A 16,654-nucleotide genomic window follows, 5' to 3' on the forward strand; every position below is an offset into this window, starting at 1 on the left:
CATAGGTCTTATTAAATCCAATTTCAGAGTTATTTTATTGGAAACAGGAGTGTTTGATATTGTCTGGATGAAAATCTGATTTTCTATACAATGTATCATCGTGGACTTGACCATGGAGATCACTGGTGTTGTAACTGACACCTAATAACACAGTGGAATCTGTAGAGTAACACTGGGTACTGCTCATACATGTTAACACATGCTACAAATGTATGTGCACAGCATTTGCATAACCATGATAATTATGAGGATGTTTTTCAGTGTTTCGGTTAAACATATATTCTCCAAATGTATCTGGTAAACTGGTAGCGAAGATGTATGTACATTATACTTTTGTATAATATAGTCATCATTTGGTTTGTCTGTCTGTCTATCTGTCCGTATTTTGTTTCTGGCGCATAACTTGAAAACTGACATCTGGGATGACGTGTATTATACTTGGAAAGAGGAGTGTTTTATATTGTCTGGAATGAAAATCTGTGACATCTCTGACCTTATACTTGTTCACTGCATGGTTCAGTGGTAGAATTTGGAACAAGTTTTAGATTGTTACAAATGTTATGTGTACTATTCATTGTTACTTTTTAAAGCAGGACTTTGAGGAATTTTTAATGAATTGTTGAAACATGTACAACATCATAAATTTGAATCATATATATATATATATCCAAGGATACCTCAGATCCTCTGTTGTTATTGAAAGCTCATATTTTTTAGAGGCAGTATCTGGCCTGAAAATAAAAATATTTCAACGTTGCATGTATATGAAGTGCTTATCCTGATGTTGGATGATTTTCTCGGTGTCAATGAGTATTCGAGTTGTGTTCATCTTCCAGAGGCAAGGCAGTTAACTGATTATAAAAGTCCAGTTTCCACCCTTTCCAAACAAGGCTCGAATTATGGAGTTGTATTTTGGCCGGACTAATGAGTCTATTCATAGTCCAATCAAAATCTCTTAACGAAATCGACATCCTGTTTGTAAACTGCCGTGCACATTTTGGTGGATTGCTGGATTTGCAAAGCATTTGTACCGACAACTTAGCATCCATAGATATTTTCTAAGTCTTTTCATGTTTTCATCACATCATTTAGTGCACTTTGTGAAGTAAGACCCATGTTATTATTTTTTACATCTTGTTTATCGATTAGATTTTCTTCACAAGGTGATGCCATTTTTTTTTGTGAGGTGGAATCTGATAGACAATAGGAGGGACATAGATGGGACGTAACTTATGATAGCCACTGATGGCGCTACGATTTAGCCCAGAGAGTCCCACCAAGTTTGGCAAGGGTGGAAACTTGACTTTTGCAGTGGGTTAACTCCCATGCCTCAGGAAGATGAGTTGTGTTTTAATATACTTTGAACAGTATATAAGTGATATCATAGTGTGACAGCTGCATGTGGAAAGAAAGACAAGTGTGTTACAGGTTGTAGATGTGAACATTGATGGAACTCACGAACATAGGTAGATACAGTGCTGAAGACTGAGGAGTAAAACTGGGATTCAAAGTCAGGATCAGTGAGTATCTGCACTGCCAGTGAGTGAGGGAGGTAGGGTTTACGCCACTTTTAGAAATATTCCAGCAATATCCTGGAAGGCGACAGAAACAGGCTTAATACATTGTACACAAGTAGGTAATCAATCTGGGCCTTTGGCAAGACGAGTGAATGCTTTAACCATAAGGCTACCCCACCACCCTATACTACCAATGAATGCAACTCTGCACATCTGGATGCAGCACCCTTGAATCCAGGAAGACTCCCAGACAAACCAAGGATCATTATTAGAGTCAACTGGGCTTTGAATCCACGTTTGACGGATCTTATCACTTTCTACAGTCTCCTGTGCTTTCTCCATATAAAGAACAAGACTACGCATCTCCTTTGAATTTCAACAAAGATTTTATTCATTGAGGACAACATGGAAACAAAATACTGAATATGTACATACTCACTCATCAGACGTAGTCCATCTATTAAATTACAATTTCAGTTTCTCTGACACTTTGCATGTGTGTGACACAATAATGATCAAGAGATTCATATAATATCACAGATCTTGAAACAGTCATCAAGTAAAATCAGACTTTGCTGACCTTCTACACAACACATTTTGACTCAACATTTTTTGCAAGCCCTGGGCAGAATAGGTCATGCAGCTCCACACCCGTTGCCCACGAACAGCATAGATCTACAGTGTAGATTCTACACAGTCTTGATTGAATTTGGTTTTGTTTGGTTGTTGTTTAACGCCGCACTCAGCAATATTCCAGCTATGTGACGGCGGTCTGTAAATAATCGAGTCCAACAAGACAATGCAGTGATTGATATCATGAGCATCGACCCAAACAGTTGGGATCGAGTGGATCGATGCTCATGATATCAATCACTTGATTGAAAGTGAAACAATGTCTCTATGTACTTAGGGTGTTCATTAACTGTTAGATTGATAAACACAAGAGAATTTGATTGATTTCAGTGAAACCTGCTTCAACTGCTAATTTGCCAAACAGTATCTTAACTCATACCTGATCAGAGAATCACCACTTAGGATAAAACGTGGCAGTGATGAAAACAAACAAATATAAATAGTTGATGCAAACATATCTCAGTGTAAGCAAAAAGTATCACAGATAAACTTCTCTTTTCAACCAAATCTGGTTCAACTGTTCGACACATCAACACTATTGATGAATCACTGTTGACTCAGTTACACAGCAACCACCAACAGCTCACACTTGCCCGTAGGCTTTAAGATGTACATACTGCTCAAACACCTCCCAGTAGCGGCTGGCAAAGGCATGCTTCAGTTCCTCACTCTCAACAATCTTCTTCAAGGCTACAGTTGTAGTCTCTGAGATCTTGACGAGGTCAAACCTTGGGAAGACCCTGGAAGAAGGAACAACAGGTCAGACATAGTAAGACCCTGTCATAAGTTCTCAAGGCTAAGTTCATCAACATCAAGAAACAGCCACTCATTGGCAGTGTAACTGAAATCAATTTAAGTTTGGTTCATCTTGTTTGCTATTTAGGAGTCTAGTTAATCAGCGGTCATTTGATGGAAATGGAACATCATCAAAAAAGGTTCTAGAAGAGTATGAAGAATTTGTTTCATGACTAAGGTTGGACAAGAAACCGTGCCTGTTTTCAATAGTAATTATACGGGTGAAGATCCGGGGTGGAATAGGTTGTTAGCATCCCATGCTTGCTGTAAAAGGCGACTATGCTTGTCGTAAGAGGCGACAAACGGGATTGGGTGGTCAGGCTTGCTGATTTGGTTGATGCATGTCATCGTATCCCAATTGCATGGATTGATGCTCATGATATCAATCACTGGATTGTCTGGTCCAGACTTGATTACTTACAGACCAACGTCATATAGCTGGAATATTGATGAGTACGGCGTTAAAATTATAAAAAAAAAATAGTAATTAAAAAAATAATTCAAACAAATCCAAGGTATATTTCTTTCCTCTTCCCTGGTGTGTTCCGAATGCATGAAAACCTCAAGACAATGTCAGTATTGACAACATTTCCATATAGCGCCGAAAACTTTCAACAATAGATAAACATTGAACAAAAATAGGTCTCAGTCCACTCTTTACTCTTACTTGTCAGTGTCTTCCTCTGACTTTTTGGCAAAGTGTTCCACCCTGAGTCTGTCATCAATAGGCTCCTTGTCCGTCTCCCCAAACATCGCTAGGTGCAGAGCATCCAGGGAATCCTGTCTCCCCATCCCGAGACTGGAGCACATGTTGAGGAAGGCGTACACCATCACGCCTCCAACACGGGCAGGAGTTGATACAATACTATCTAAAACACAATGCCAGACATCTCACTAAAACATCAAACAAGTATCATTATTGTTAAAAAATCTTTTCACAAGTCATGAATTATTCAACATGCCAAACTTGGACATCATTCTGAACATCACTTTCAACACATTTCTCACAGGGCCTTAATATTGTATCATTGAATATATTTAGGTAAAAATGGCAACTCTATTTATGGATGGCAACCTGTGGCTTTTACTGACAATTACAATTACTGACTATTACTTCCACATTATTGCAGTTACCTACATTTCTATATTTGTTTCAGTCATATTTGCAAATATAACATAGCTATGCGATTAATCACAAGAACAATCAGGAACGAAGTATGGTTTATTTCACAATAAAACATTGTTCTATCATGACGTCATTTCTGAAGATTCGAATATGCGCTCGCAACTTGATTACATCATATATTGATTATTGAACAAGGGTATTTTTGAGAGGGAGGTGTCCTGTTAGTTGTTCACCATAGATGTAGCTGGGCTTTGCAGATAAAAGCATCCAAAAGTGGAAGAGATATGACAATAGATATTAGGAGAAAAGGTACAGAAAATTGTGTCCGTGTGTGGCTTGCACATGCCATGATACCAACTCTACATAGGAAAGTGAGAGATTTCTACGCTTCACATGCTGGTATTCTGTAATGGCAGTCACAGCTGGAACTGCTTCGTGGAATTTTTTAAAGCCACTGCAGCAAATTGAAAAGCCCTGTGAACCAACACAAAGTGCAAGAAAGAGGGGAAGGACTTTCCAACAGTCATGGAAGCTCAAATTTCCATGGTTAGAAGTGCATGAAACAGACAAAGTCAATAAAGTCATGAATAAAATGTGTTTGCGCTCTTAAATTTCTGAATTTCTGTTGGACTTGTAACTTAATATGTGGGCCAGTGGTTTTTATTTCTTACTGGACCAGTGGGCTAGTTAGTGTGTAGATAAGACATTTGTCAAACCCTGAATATAACATTGCAGTGAGATTCTACCACTTGGAGCTTCAACCTCAAGCTTTATTCTCCCTGCAGTGGTTTATTGTACGATAAATAACTCTAACTTGTGGTTTATTTCTCAAGTAAACCAGACACAATTTCTTTTCTACAATTGCCTACAATGCCAACTGAAGATCTCATCAAGCAATAGGTTCTTTTGATAAGTATCCAATCATGTTTGTAACAACAACATACATCTTCGTCCTAACTGTACATCTGGCTTCATCCACTGTGTGCTGTGTTATCAATCACCTGTTGCAGTAAGTGTTCATTTCCTACTTATCACAACTTATCATGTATATATACCTTTCATCACTCGGTGTACTCATTCCAGCTTGAGGACAAAGTAAAAATCTACACCGAAACGCTGATTCGAGTTGGTATCCATTAAGTTGTATACATGGTAAGGAGTATTATTACGGATGAAAACTTTATAATACATACACAACGTTTAAGGGCTACTTCTTATCCATACATCAGGCATTGCCTGCTGAAACATGAATAACAAGTGCAAAAGTGAGCGTTGCTCACTAATAGCCCCGACCCACCTAGTGTGTCAGTAGTTACAAAATAAATAGCTAGGATAGGGTTAGGGTTTGAAAAATTCATAAAAAAATGGAAAATTGATAAAAACATTTTTTTCCTTTTGACTGCACCCCTCCATATGACAAAGATTATATGTACTAAGTTTGAGATGAATCCACTGAATAGTTTAAGAAAAATCGCGCAGACAAAGTTTTTGGACGGACATTAGGGTTTGAAAACTACATTTAAAAAAATGGAAAATTAATAAAAACAATTTTGTTCTTTTGACTGCACCCCTCCCTATCACACAGATTATATGTACTAAGTTTGAGATGAATCCCCTGAACAGTTTAAGAGAAATCGCGCGGACAAAGTTTTCGGACGGACGGACGGACGACAGAACCTTGGTATAACTATATACCCCCCACATTTTGTCGTGGGTATAATAAAGAAGTTGTTATCCACAATCATACTCCTTGATAATAATACCCCTTTGTCTGTGTTTACATCCAACTTCTAAATGCCTCTGAAGATTCTCATATAAAAGTTGTATGTTTTCATATTCATCCAACAACTTCTCGAATGCCAATCAGTTGGACTGTGATCAGATCACAGCAAAACATTAATATTTAAAGTCACATTGGCAATACTTCAGCTATATTGTGATTCAGTGAGTATGGTTTTACGCTGCTTTTAGCAATATTCCGGTGGGGGACACCAGAAATGGGCTTCAAATATTGTACATCATGTCGGGAATCGAACCCAGGTCTTTTGCGTGACAAGCGAACGCTTTAACCACTAGGCCCCTCAGCTGTATGGTGGCTTGAACAAGTTACTTATACTTGATGCCTTATATCATGGATAGGGGACTTCAAGATCTTTTTAGTGATTTACCTGTTTTGTTGAAAGCAAAAGGACTTGTAGTCTCTACAGTTTCTTTTCTCCCAAGTGCAGTGTTAATGTTTACAGAGTAGTCCCAAGTTTTCTCCCAGTTTTCAGGTTTAATATCGCACTCTGGTTTTACAATATTGTCAACACCAAACAGCTGTTTGAGTTTGCGGGATGTGACGCTGCTGGCAGTGCAGTAGATGATGCTGGTGGACGTCAGGTACTCCTTCACCTCCTCTGCAACACCTGCTAGCTGCGACGGCAGCACGCACACAAACACAAGGCGCACCGATGACACCAGCTTCACATTATTATTGTAACACTCCGTACCACGACTTGTCAGGTATTCTGAAAAGAAATTACGACATTAGTAATATGAAAAGCCAAGGTCAAACTTTAGACATTAAAAAATCATCCTAAAAAAACAACAACAATTATTCATGTAATTTCATAATGTTCTGAATTGAAGTCTAAATATCTAAAAATTAATTGAACTCCAGTTCTTAAGGAAATGAACCATACTGAAGATTTATTAGTGAGTGAGTGTGTGAGGGAGTATGGTTTTACGTAATATCACAGCAGGGGACACCAGAAATGGGCTTCACACATGTCAGGAATCGAACCCGGGTCTTCGGCATGGTGAGCGAACGTCTATCCACTTGGCTACCCGACCGCCCGAAGATATATTGGTATGATTCACATAATTGATTTTAATAGATGAGTAACAGTAGAAAAATTCCCTAATTACATACACACACCGATAGAGGTGAAGTGACACTGGCCACATAAATATTACTGTTAACAAAAAGTAGACTAAGTGTAAAATCATTCACAAGGTTGTATAAGTCAAATTGTATACACCTGGTATTTAAGCAGGGTTAAATCTCTCAACGCTACTTTTGAACCCATTTGACAGAATGTGTTGCAAGCTGTGCCGCTACTGTCGAGACCCGTGACGATCCGGGATAGAATAGGTCTTTAGCAACCCATGCTTGCCATAAAAGGCGACTGTGCTTGTCGTAAGAGGCGACTAATGGGATCGGGTGGTCAGACTCGCTGACATAGTTGATGCACGTCATTGTATCCCAATTATGTGGATTGATGCTCATGATGTCAATCATTATTTACAGACCGCTGTCATATAGCTGGAATATTGCCTAACTAAATCCATAGCATAAGGACACTCCCAAATAAAAAACGCATCTACCGGTACTTAGGGCTACTGTACCTAAGGTTTCGGGTCTCCTGGTTGATATGTGTAGATCTGATGGGTTCATTCTGCCGTATGTCAGGAGACAGTGGGCAATCTGACTCCCTACATGACCACATCCTATGATTCCAACTAGAAGAGCATCCTTGTTGTTGAAATCTTGAAGAATTCTTGTCGCTCTTTTCTGGGGGCTTTTCAAATGAGTCTTCATTTGTCTGAAAAGTAAAACTGAACCTCAATATTTATCATTATCCAAATGACTGCAATGATTGTACTTTGCTAATTATTAGTTTGAGAAAAAACATGTATTAAGATTTATTTTAAATAGAAATGTTTTGACAGTTAAGGGTAATGCCTTCAGCACCATGTTTGCACACATATTGCTCCTGTCTATCTTGTGGAGTTCATGAACCCATCCTTTCAAGCCGATCATCTACATCCGCTCACATTGCCTGAGATGAAAAAAGTTGCATATGCAGAAGTTACACTCTGGAATGTCACCCTGCTGTCATCATTTTCTGATATAGATATATCATGACATACCCTAATTTAACAGTTTAAATGGAATTGCTTATATTTCGAGGGCATAGTAAATCAAAACTCAAATTCTGATTCATTGCAGGTCGGTATTAACACTCAAAAAGTATCAATGAAGCAGAATTTGAGTTTTGATTTACTCATATCAGAAAATGAATTCACACACAATCTAAGAAGCGTCAATGATGAGAGTTATTCTCCAGTATGCACACGAAGAACGTATGGAGAAACAGTCACTCGCTGGTTATCATGCATGCAGCTGATGATCTGTGACATTTCCAAGAAGGAAACTACGAATATCATACTCTGGCTTTGTGACAGGAGTAACGTTATCGAACAAAACGTTTCCATACATTGTAATGATTTCCAGTGTATCCCCCACCAATATTAGATTATTTGGACTAGCCTATATATTTAACATCACAGCATTTGATTTGCCTACCTTCCTTCGTTCAAAATATCAACAAAGTATGTGGCTTGTGCACATAACGAAACGGCAATGGCATGCGACCTTGCTCTCAAAAAAAGGAGTTTTCGTTCCTCTTCACTTAGGGCGCTTTCAAATTGCAGCGTATGTAAATTACGCGTGATATCGGTAGTCGTATCATCGTTTTTCGCATTCAGGCGTGTTAACAACGCCATATTGTATCTATGTACGCCACGCATGCGCAGTATAAATATCAGTAAGTGCGTGGTGCGTACGCATGTGTAAGATATTCCGGTGAAAACTTCCGGTTTCTTTGCTTGAGGGTGAGGATCGTTGAAAATATTAAAATTGTCTTAGTGTTTCTGCTAGATTGTGTTTCATCTCAGATAAAATCAATTTTCCAATAAATTCTTTGTAGTCTTTTTGAATATTGTCATTGGTAAATAGGTTAACGGCTGTACGATTAGACTATAAATCAATTGTTTGTTTATGAGCATACTTCTAGTGTTCCAGTTTTCGTGCATTGTTATATTTTATCTGTGTTTGCGTTCATGGGTCTCTTGACAATTGGTGTAATGTAAAAAGGAAAGTTTTGAGGGGGTCTTTGGTTGGAAAGAGTTAACAGGGGGTCAAATCGTTTAATTCTTAATTAAGTGTGCAGAGTTGGGTCCCCTGTTCATGTTCATCTTGGTTTGCCAGAACCATTGAAGTCCACACCATGTGCATGATGTAAAAGATAAAGAATTTCTACAAATATTTTCCAAGGTACTTTGATGTACCAGCATTGAAACAAACATTACTTTTCCAGATTCCGTCTCACTATTCTCTCAAGAAAAGTGTAAGTCACCTACCACATTCCAACTTAAAGTTTAACAGATTTCCACTTCATATGGACCCTGTCACACTTGTTTATTTCGAATATGATGCTCTATTGAAAAATAATAAAACCACAAATATATATGCATTCATGGTCGGTCATAAGCAATTATCTTCTCAAGAAAAGAACGCATTCATTTTAAATTTAAATAAGTCTTCTTAGACATGTTGGAATGTCCTAAAATTAAGCTGGTCCATTCAAAAGCACTCAATTAGTGGCAAATAAATATCTCAGCATCCTTACAAGCAGACAGAGATTGTTTCATTAAATATAATTAATGAAATACACTGTCAAAGTCTTAATGAAAATCTGAGTGGTCTGACTGTTAACAATGGTTAAAAGCAATAACTAATAAAATCCATTACCAAATACAACGCTTATGTGTACATGAATAACAGTCACCTTCATGTACATCCTGCGTTATCTGGGCGGCACAGGTGGTTGGGGGCACGGATGGCCCAGTCGTCAAAGGCACTGCTATTTGCTGTGCAGAGTTTTGTCCCTTGGGCACACCAGAAACCTATGATTGTATGTTCAAATCCTGGTTCGCCACGATTATGTTTCTAGGTTGTCAGCACCATACCTGTGCTAGTGGGTTTCACCATAGTGGTAAATGTCTGAGAACTTCATCACTTCGGGCTTTCCTCCCATGTTAATGTAGCAGGGCGTGGAGTCATCCCACAGATGACATCCTTACCTTGTCAGCCTGCTGACAGAGTTAACCTCTTTGGTCATGTGGACAAGGCATCTGACCTCGGATCGGAAGGTCCGTGGTTCAAATCCCCTCACGGAACTCGGAAATTTTATGGCCGCTACATTGGCGCCCAACGTGTGGCTGAGCAGGTTCATATTAAATTTGAGCAAAATAAGCCTCAGTACCCTACTATGCGTCCCGGGACGTGCCTTCTGTTGACGGAGGAATATGTGGCAGGGCGTGGAGTCATCCCACAGATGACATCCTTACCTTGTCAGCCTGCTGACAGGGTTAACCTTTTTGGTCATGTGGAGAAGGCGTCCGACCTCGGATCCGAAGGTCCGTGGTTTGAATCCCATCACGGGAAATTTTATGGCCGCTACATTTAGCTGACACACCATGATATAACTGACATAATGTTAAAAGCGGCGTTAAACCCAACTAACACACTGTGTTATCAGCCCTTGGCAGAACACACCCCCACCCTCAGTCAAAGATCTCTGCATTCAGTGTCAATAGTTAAAATAACTCATCATGTAAGAATGTTGACATCTGAATGGCTTCTTCATTGAGATTGGGCAGCTGATTATGGAGGGGTTTGATCTTGATGCAGAGAGCTATTGTGTCTGAGTAAAAGATCTGATTTTTATGAGATTGGATATAAGTGAGTGAGTATGTTTTTACGCCACTTTTAGCAATATTCCAGCAATATCACGGTGTGAACACCAGAAATGGGCTTCACACATTGTACCCATGTTGGGAATCGAACCCAGGTCTTCGGAGTGACAAGCAAACGCTTTAACAGCTAGGCTACCTGACCCAGATTGTGTATATGGTAATGGAACAGCACAACATTACCTAACACAATTAACACATATTGTGTTGCTAAGTTTATATGAATATCAGTTGTTTTAAGGCACATCATTGCAGCTGCAGGTTCAATTAATATTAGCCACCATTTTAACATGATTAGTGTTTTAAAGGTCCTTGCATGTTTAGTATTGCTGACAGAGGCTTCATCTTATCCTTTCAGAGACACCATCATCGCCATCAATACAGCATGGCAACTTACAAAGGTGCAGCGTCTGAGGCAGGGCGAGCTCAGATTCTCATGAAGAAAAGACAGAAGGAGCAAGATGAAATAGAAGCAAAGAAGAAAAAGATTGAAGAGGAATTAAAAATTGGAAGCATAAACAACAAATTTGCTGCCCATTATGATGCTGTAGAGCAGACCCTGAAGTCCAACACTATTGGTATGGTGGATGGTTTTGCTTTTTTGTTACAGTATCAGCACATCTGAACAAAGGCAGGCAAATGTGCATATGTAATTAAAATGTTCGTCATTCTTTTGACGTCCCTGGGCGCATGGGTGGCCCAGTAAACTAAGGTTCCGCAATTTGCTGTGCAGAGTTGTGTCCCTTGGCTGCGCCAGAAACCTATGTATGATTGTGGGTTTGAATCCCCGATCGCCCTGATTGTGTTTCTAGGTTTGTCCGCACCATACCCACGCTCATGGGTTTTACCAAAGTGGTAAACATCTGACTCCTGCATCACTTTTGGCTTTGCTCCCACATCAAGCTTACACACTGTAATATAACTGGAATACTATTCAAAGCTATTAAGTAATGTATTTATTTTTGTCTATTTTTGTTTATTGTATTATTGTGTCTTGTAGTATACAATGAGAATCTAACTGGATTAAACTGCAATTGCTTCAGCAGTTTAGTGGGTCCCTATCGCAAATGTTACTTGTTTTATTATCTAAATTAAGTCAAGAAGTAGTTATAATGGTGAATATGTAGCAGAATAGTGTTTGTAGATCCCTGTTACCAGTAGCACAATATAATAAAGATAGTTGAGGTGTTTGTTGAAATTTGAAGGAAAAAATTACTCTGTGATCCTGTTGTCTCTCAGTTAGCTTTCATGCTACCATATACCAGTACAGTCATGCCCCGCTTATACGGACTTCAGGTATCCGGAAAGCTCGGTTCCCGGACGATTTTCATTCAAAATGAAATAATCACTATATAAATTTACCCGTATATACGGAAATTCAGTTTCCAGACCTGGATGGTCATTTTCATACACCAAACACTGAAATGCACACAAAATTGTCTCACTTACCGGGACAATACACTTCCGCTGGTGGTAATCCTTCCGCTGGTGGTAATCCTTTGATTCGTGAGAAGTCAATTAACCAAGTGACACTGAGTTACGTTTGCATGGTTTGAGACAAGCTTGTTTATTGTACATGTAATCCCATTCGATAAATATGGCGTCTGTGGAGGTCAGAGGTCAAAGTTGTGACTTCAAACTGAGTATGGCCTGTCAACCAGCGAAACGTAAGCGACACATGATTTTGGTAGCAAAATGGACATTTCTGACTTTGCATATTCTTGTGGGTGGCGATCTGGACAATTTGGAATTATTGTTTAAAATTCAAACCTCAAAATGTGGTAAAGTTCAAACTTCCATGACAGATTTTTTGAAACGTGTATGTCTTGAATAAAGATTGAGTGGATGTATCTGTTTGCTCTGTCATCTGTCATGAGTTGCATAATTGAAGGGAAGTAACTCTTCCAGTAAGAAGCTGGTTTCAGTTATACGGAAATTCGTTTATACGGACGAATTGTGAAATGACGCAAGTGTCCGTATAAACGAGGCACGACTGTATATACATTGTCAACTACATGCTTGAGATGATGGTCCCATTGCTGATGTAAGAGTTGGTTTCAGTGTTTGTCTGTATGTTGCCAGGTCTGGTGACGCTGGACGAGATGCGAGCCAAACAGGAGAGTGTGGTGAAAGAGAGGGAGAAGCAACTGGCAAAGAAGAATGCAGAGGCGCGAGTCATAGAACAGCAGAAGGAGGACAAGAAACGGAAGGAACAAAGAAAAGTAGGAGAGTTACCATGGTTTCTGATAAAGATGATGTGGTGATGATGAAGATGGAGACTTAGATCAAGCTTATGGATCTCATCTACAGTGTTTGTTGTCATCAAAAGGCCATAGAACTCCTTTAACCCTTCATCTCTTACTCATTCCTTTGTATACAATCTAGACAGAAATTAAGTTACCGTATTCGACGTAATAAGAGCCCAGGGCGCTCTTAAAATTAGAAATAGGGGGCTCTTATTACCCCCCGCCCAACAAAGTTGTCACGTCTGTCACGTTTCACTCCCGGAGCATAATTCATAAAACGTTCAATATTTTTTCATCAAACTTTGCAGGTCTGTCAGGTACATGCTGAACTGGTGCCTTTTGCTATTTAGAAATTTTAGAAATTTTTATTTTTTATGTTAGAATATTATTTTGGTGAAAAAAAAACATAGTTGAAAGATAAATTTCGTGGTTAATGTTGACAGCCTGAATGGTTTATGTACGACAGATATATTTTTCCAGAATTTAATTGCCGATAATTAAGGGTGCAAATAACACACAAGTGTGTATTATACGCGAATAAATAAATCTTGTGTACATTGATCAATCTGAAAGGGTGCTAATTGGGATTGTTCACTAGCCAAAATAGCAGCAAATATCGCTGTGGGCGCTTATAAGAGCGGGGCTCTTATTACTTCGAATACGGTATCTTATATATTAAGTTATCTTGTTAAAAAATATATATCTACAAAATAAAATCCAAATGGAGCCCAGAAAATCCTTGAGCTGAATCAATCTAGACTTGCCAAATCATTCTAGTCTTGAGTTGTACTCATTATACAATTGTATTCTCCAGGGTCTGGGAGAGAGACCAGACCAGCTAAACATGAATTTTAGACCAATTGGCATAAATGTGTTCCGATGTATAAATATTATAAATTTTTATTCAAATCTGCATTAGTCCTTTGGTGATTTGATGCCAGCAAAGATTCTGCATACCTGATTATACTCATAAGAGTCGACTGAAATGTGGATGTGTATTGTTATCATTCTTATTATTGATCTTTGATAATGCTGTCAACCATTGGTTTGGTTTCACAGTAAAGCATTCACTTCCTCGCTTTCTAACTTTTAAATAACAGATGTGAACATGAACTTGGATGTGACCATGAGCTACTGTGGCAACAGAATCCTTTCTGTTATTGTTGACAGATAACCATGTTGTCATTCGACCCTGAGGAAGACCAGGAGGAAGATGAGGAGGAGGAAGAAGAAGAAGAAGAAGAGTCTGATTCTGCTCTGGAGCTCCCGCCATCAATAGTTCCCGACAAGGGTGGGAAGAAGAAGAGATTAGGTAGAGCTTACGATGTCTGTGAGATGAACACCCTGCTTGTAACATTCACCACAAAAGTGACTCACTGTCACCCCCTGCTTCTTCCTTTTGTCAGGGTGGAGACTGTAGTGTTCTGTACACAGCTGAGTGTACTGTGAGCTCTCCAATTCAGTTCAGGGAGGGTTATTTATATTAATTGGAACTAAAATGTGTCTGTACCTCTGAACACATATTTTGTTCCTGAAATACAGAGACCAAAAAAAAAATCAAATTTCTGTAATAGAAATCTCAAGTATTGACCAGCCATGGCGCACACATTAATATAACAATTGTATTGTCTGTCTACCCAGGCAGATATTTTAGGTGTCAATGTGAGTGCTTATATCGTGTACATTCTAATGGCTTCTAGTTTTTCCATCATGAGTGTAAGCAAGGTGAAATGAACAGATAGCAGGATTGGTAATCTTAAGAAGAATGAACTGATTTCTCCTCAGTGATGTTCTTCAGTTGAAACTCCTTCAATGGTTCACTGAGACTGTTTACCTTCTCAGATGTTGGATGGGACTGGTATTGTGATACGTGATAGCCATGGGTGTAAATGTGGATTAGGATCGTGTTGATGCTTACCATGGATGAAATTGTGTTGATGTGTGTGTGTGTGTGGATGTTGACAGGTGTTGAAGTCTGTGCAGGTGTTGAAGCATGTTCAGATATTGACATGTGTTAATGTGTGTATTGACAGGTGTTAATGTGTGTATTGACAGGTGTTGATGTGTGTGTTGACAGGTATGAACCCGGAGGTGGACACCAGCTTCCTGCCAGACAGGGACAGAGATGAGGAGGAAAACAAGATGAGGTGAATCATACTCACTCACTCACTCACTCACTCACTCACTCACACACTGAGACTTAGCTTGGTCCTCACAAAATGGCCACTGAGTGTCTTGTATTTGTTACAGATCAACTAACTGGAGCCAAAAGCTAGCTAAATATATAAACATTATTACTTCCTTGCTCTATGTAACACATTGACTCACTCAACTCTAACTCCTCTCTCACTCTGTGGGGGCGGTTGGGTAGCCCAGTGGTTAAAGCGTTCGCTCGTCACACCAAAGACCTGGGTTCGATTCCCAAGATGGGTACAATGTGTGAAGCCCATTTCTGGTGTCCCTCGCCGTGATATTGCTGGAATATTGCTAAAAGCGGCATAAAAACAAACTCACTCACTCACTCACTCTGTTGTAGGGAGCAGCTCCAGCAAGAGTGGGAAGAGAAGCAGGCAAAGATCAAGAACGAGGAGATTGACATCACCTACAGCTACTGGGACGGCTCAGGACATCGGCGACAGGTTCGCATGAAGAAGGGCAACAGCATACAGCAGTTCCTGCAGAAGTGTCTGGAGAACCTGCGACGGGAGTTCAACGACCTCAAGTCCATCACAGTGGACCAGCTCATGTACGTCAAGGAGGATCTCATCATACCCCACCACTACCTCTTCTATGACTTCATCGTCACAAAGGCACGAGGGAAGAGTGGCGCTTTGTTTAGTTTTGACGTTCATGAAGATGTTCGAATGGTGAGCGATGCTCGAGTGGAGAAGGATGAGTCCCATGCAGGGAAAGTTTGTCTGAGAAGCTGGTATGAGAGGAACAAGCACATCTTCCCCGCAAGTCGATGGGAACCGTACGACCCAGAGAAAAAGTGGGATTCTTATTCTATTTCTGACAAAAATGCTGCCAAGATTACAGTGAAGTAGAGAACCATTTATCATACAGAATTGGCTTCAATGGGAGACACCAATTGTGTGAGATCAGTCGCTACAATGGAATTGCATCACAATGCTTTGTAGACTATTATGACATCACGGGTTACCATGTCACAATCAAATGACATCACTATTCTCTTTGCCACCGAAGCTGGGAAGCACACTGGTTATAACTGCTTACAAACTGAAAAAGCTGGAAGAATGATTTTGGTATCAAATATATCAATACTTGTTAATAAATAATGGAAACTCCTCGGCAAGCCTTTTATCAACTCGTGTTGATATCCTTCATATCAAAAGACACAAGGGTAACATTCTCCGTCACTTGTCCATCTTATGCTCATGAGTACAATGACTGCTCACATGTAACCATGTTTGCAGGATGTATGTTCATACCGGTCTTTTCAGTAATCTGTAAAAACAGGTTTTCAATGTCACATTTATCATGCTGATATGAATATTTATTGGTTGCGATACTGCAAAAGTTCAAAGTTACAAGGAGTGCATGCAAGACTTGACATGATCAGCTAAAGTGTTTTAATCTGAATTTCAGTTTCATGTTAATCTGCAGTGTGTAGGGTATAGCAGTTCATGTTTAGGAACATTTCATTGGAATATGTGGTTATCACCTGTCACGGTCGTCAGACACATGTACAAATCAATATTAAATATTGTCTCATCACATACTGTCTGTGCTGT

At 39.4% G+C, this 16,654-nt stretch overlaps 2 protein-coding genes across 2 annotated transcripts; one reads left to right on the forward strand and one right to left on the reverse strand.

The window, feature by feature from the left end:
- Positions 1–1,966: 1,966 nt before the first annotated feature.
- Positions 1,967–8,646, reverse strand: LOC139443449 (NADP-dependent oxidoreductase domain-containing protein 1-like). The gene is made up of 5 exons (XM_071224436.1): positions 8,423–8,646; positions 7,462–7,658; positions 6,240–6,581; positions 3,613–3,814; positions 1,967–2,890 (listed from the first exon to the last, which is right to left on the reverse strand). The coding sequence occupies exons 1-5, from the start codon at positions 8,644–8,646 to the stop codon at positions 2,734–2,736; spliced, it is 1,122 nt and encodes a 373-aa protein (XP_071080537.1). The 3' UTR covers positions 1,967–2,733.
- A 65-nt stretch (positions 8,647–8,711) lies between these two features.
- On the forward strand, positions 8,712–16,578 carry LOC139442982 (protein FAM50A-like). Its single transcript, XM_071223911.1, has 6 exons — positions 8,712–8,730; positions 11,012–11,231; positions 12,736–12,875; positions 14,070–14,211; positions 14,977–15,046; positions 15,436–16,578. Exons 2-6 carry the CDS (start codon positions 11,039–11,041, stop codon positions 15,944–15,946), a joined length of 1,056 nt encoding a protein of 351 aa, XP_071080012.1. The 5' UTR covers positions 8,712–8,730; positions 11,012–11,038; the 3' UTR covers positions 15,947–16,578.
- The last annotated feature ends 76 nt before the right edge of the window (positions 16,579–16,654 follow it).

This window comes from Haliotis cracherodii, unplaced genomic scaffold (genome assembly GCF_022045235.1).
Source record: "Haliotis cracherodii isolate W230 unplaced genomic scaffold, xgHalCrac1.p SCAF_5, whole genome shotgun sequence".
NCBI lineage: Eukaryota > Metazoa > Mollusca > Gastropoda > Lepetellida > Haliotidae > Haliotis > Haliotis cracherodii.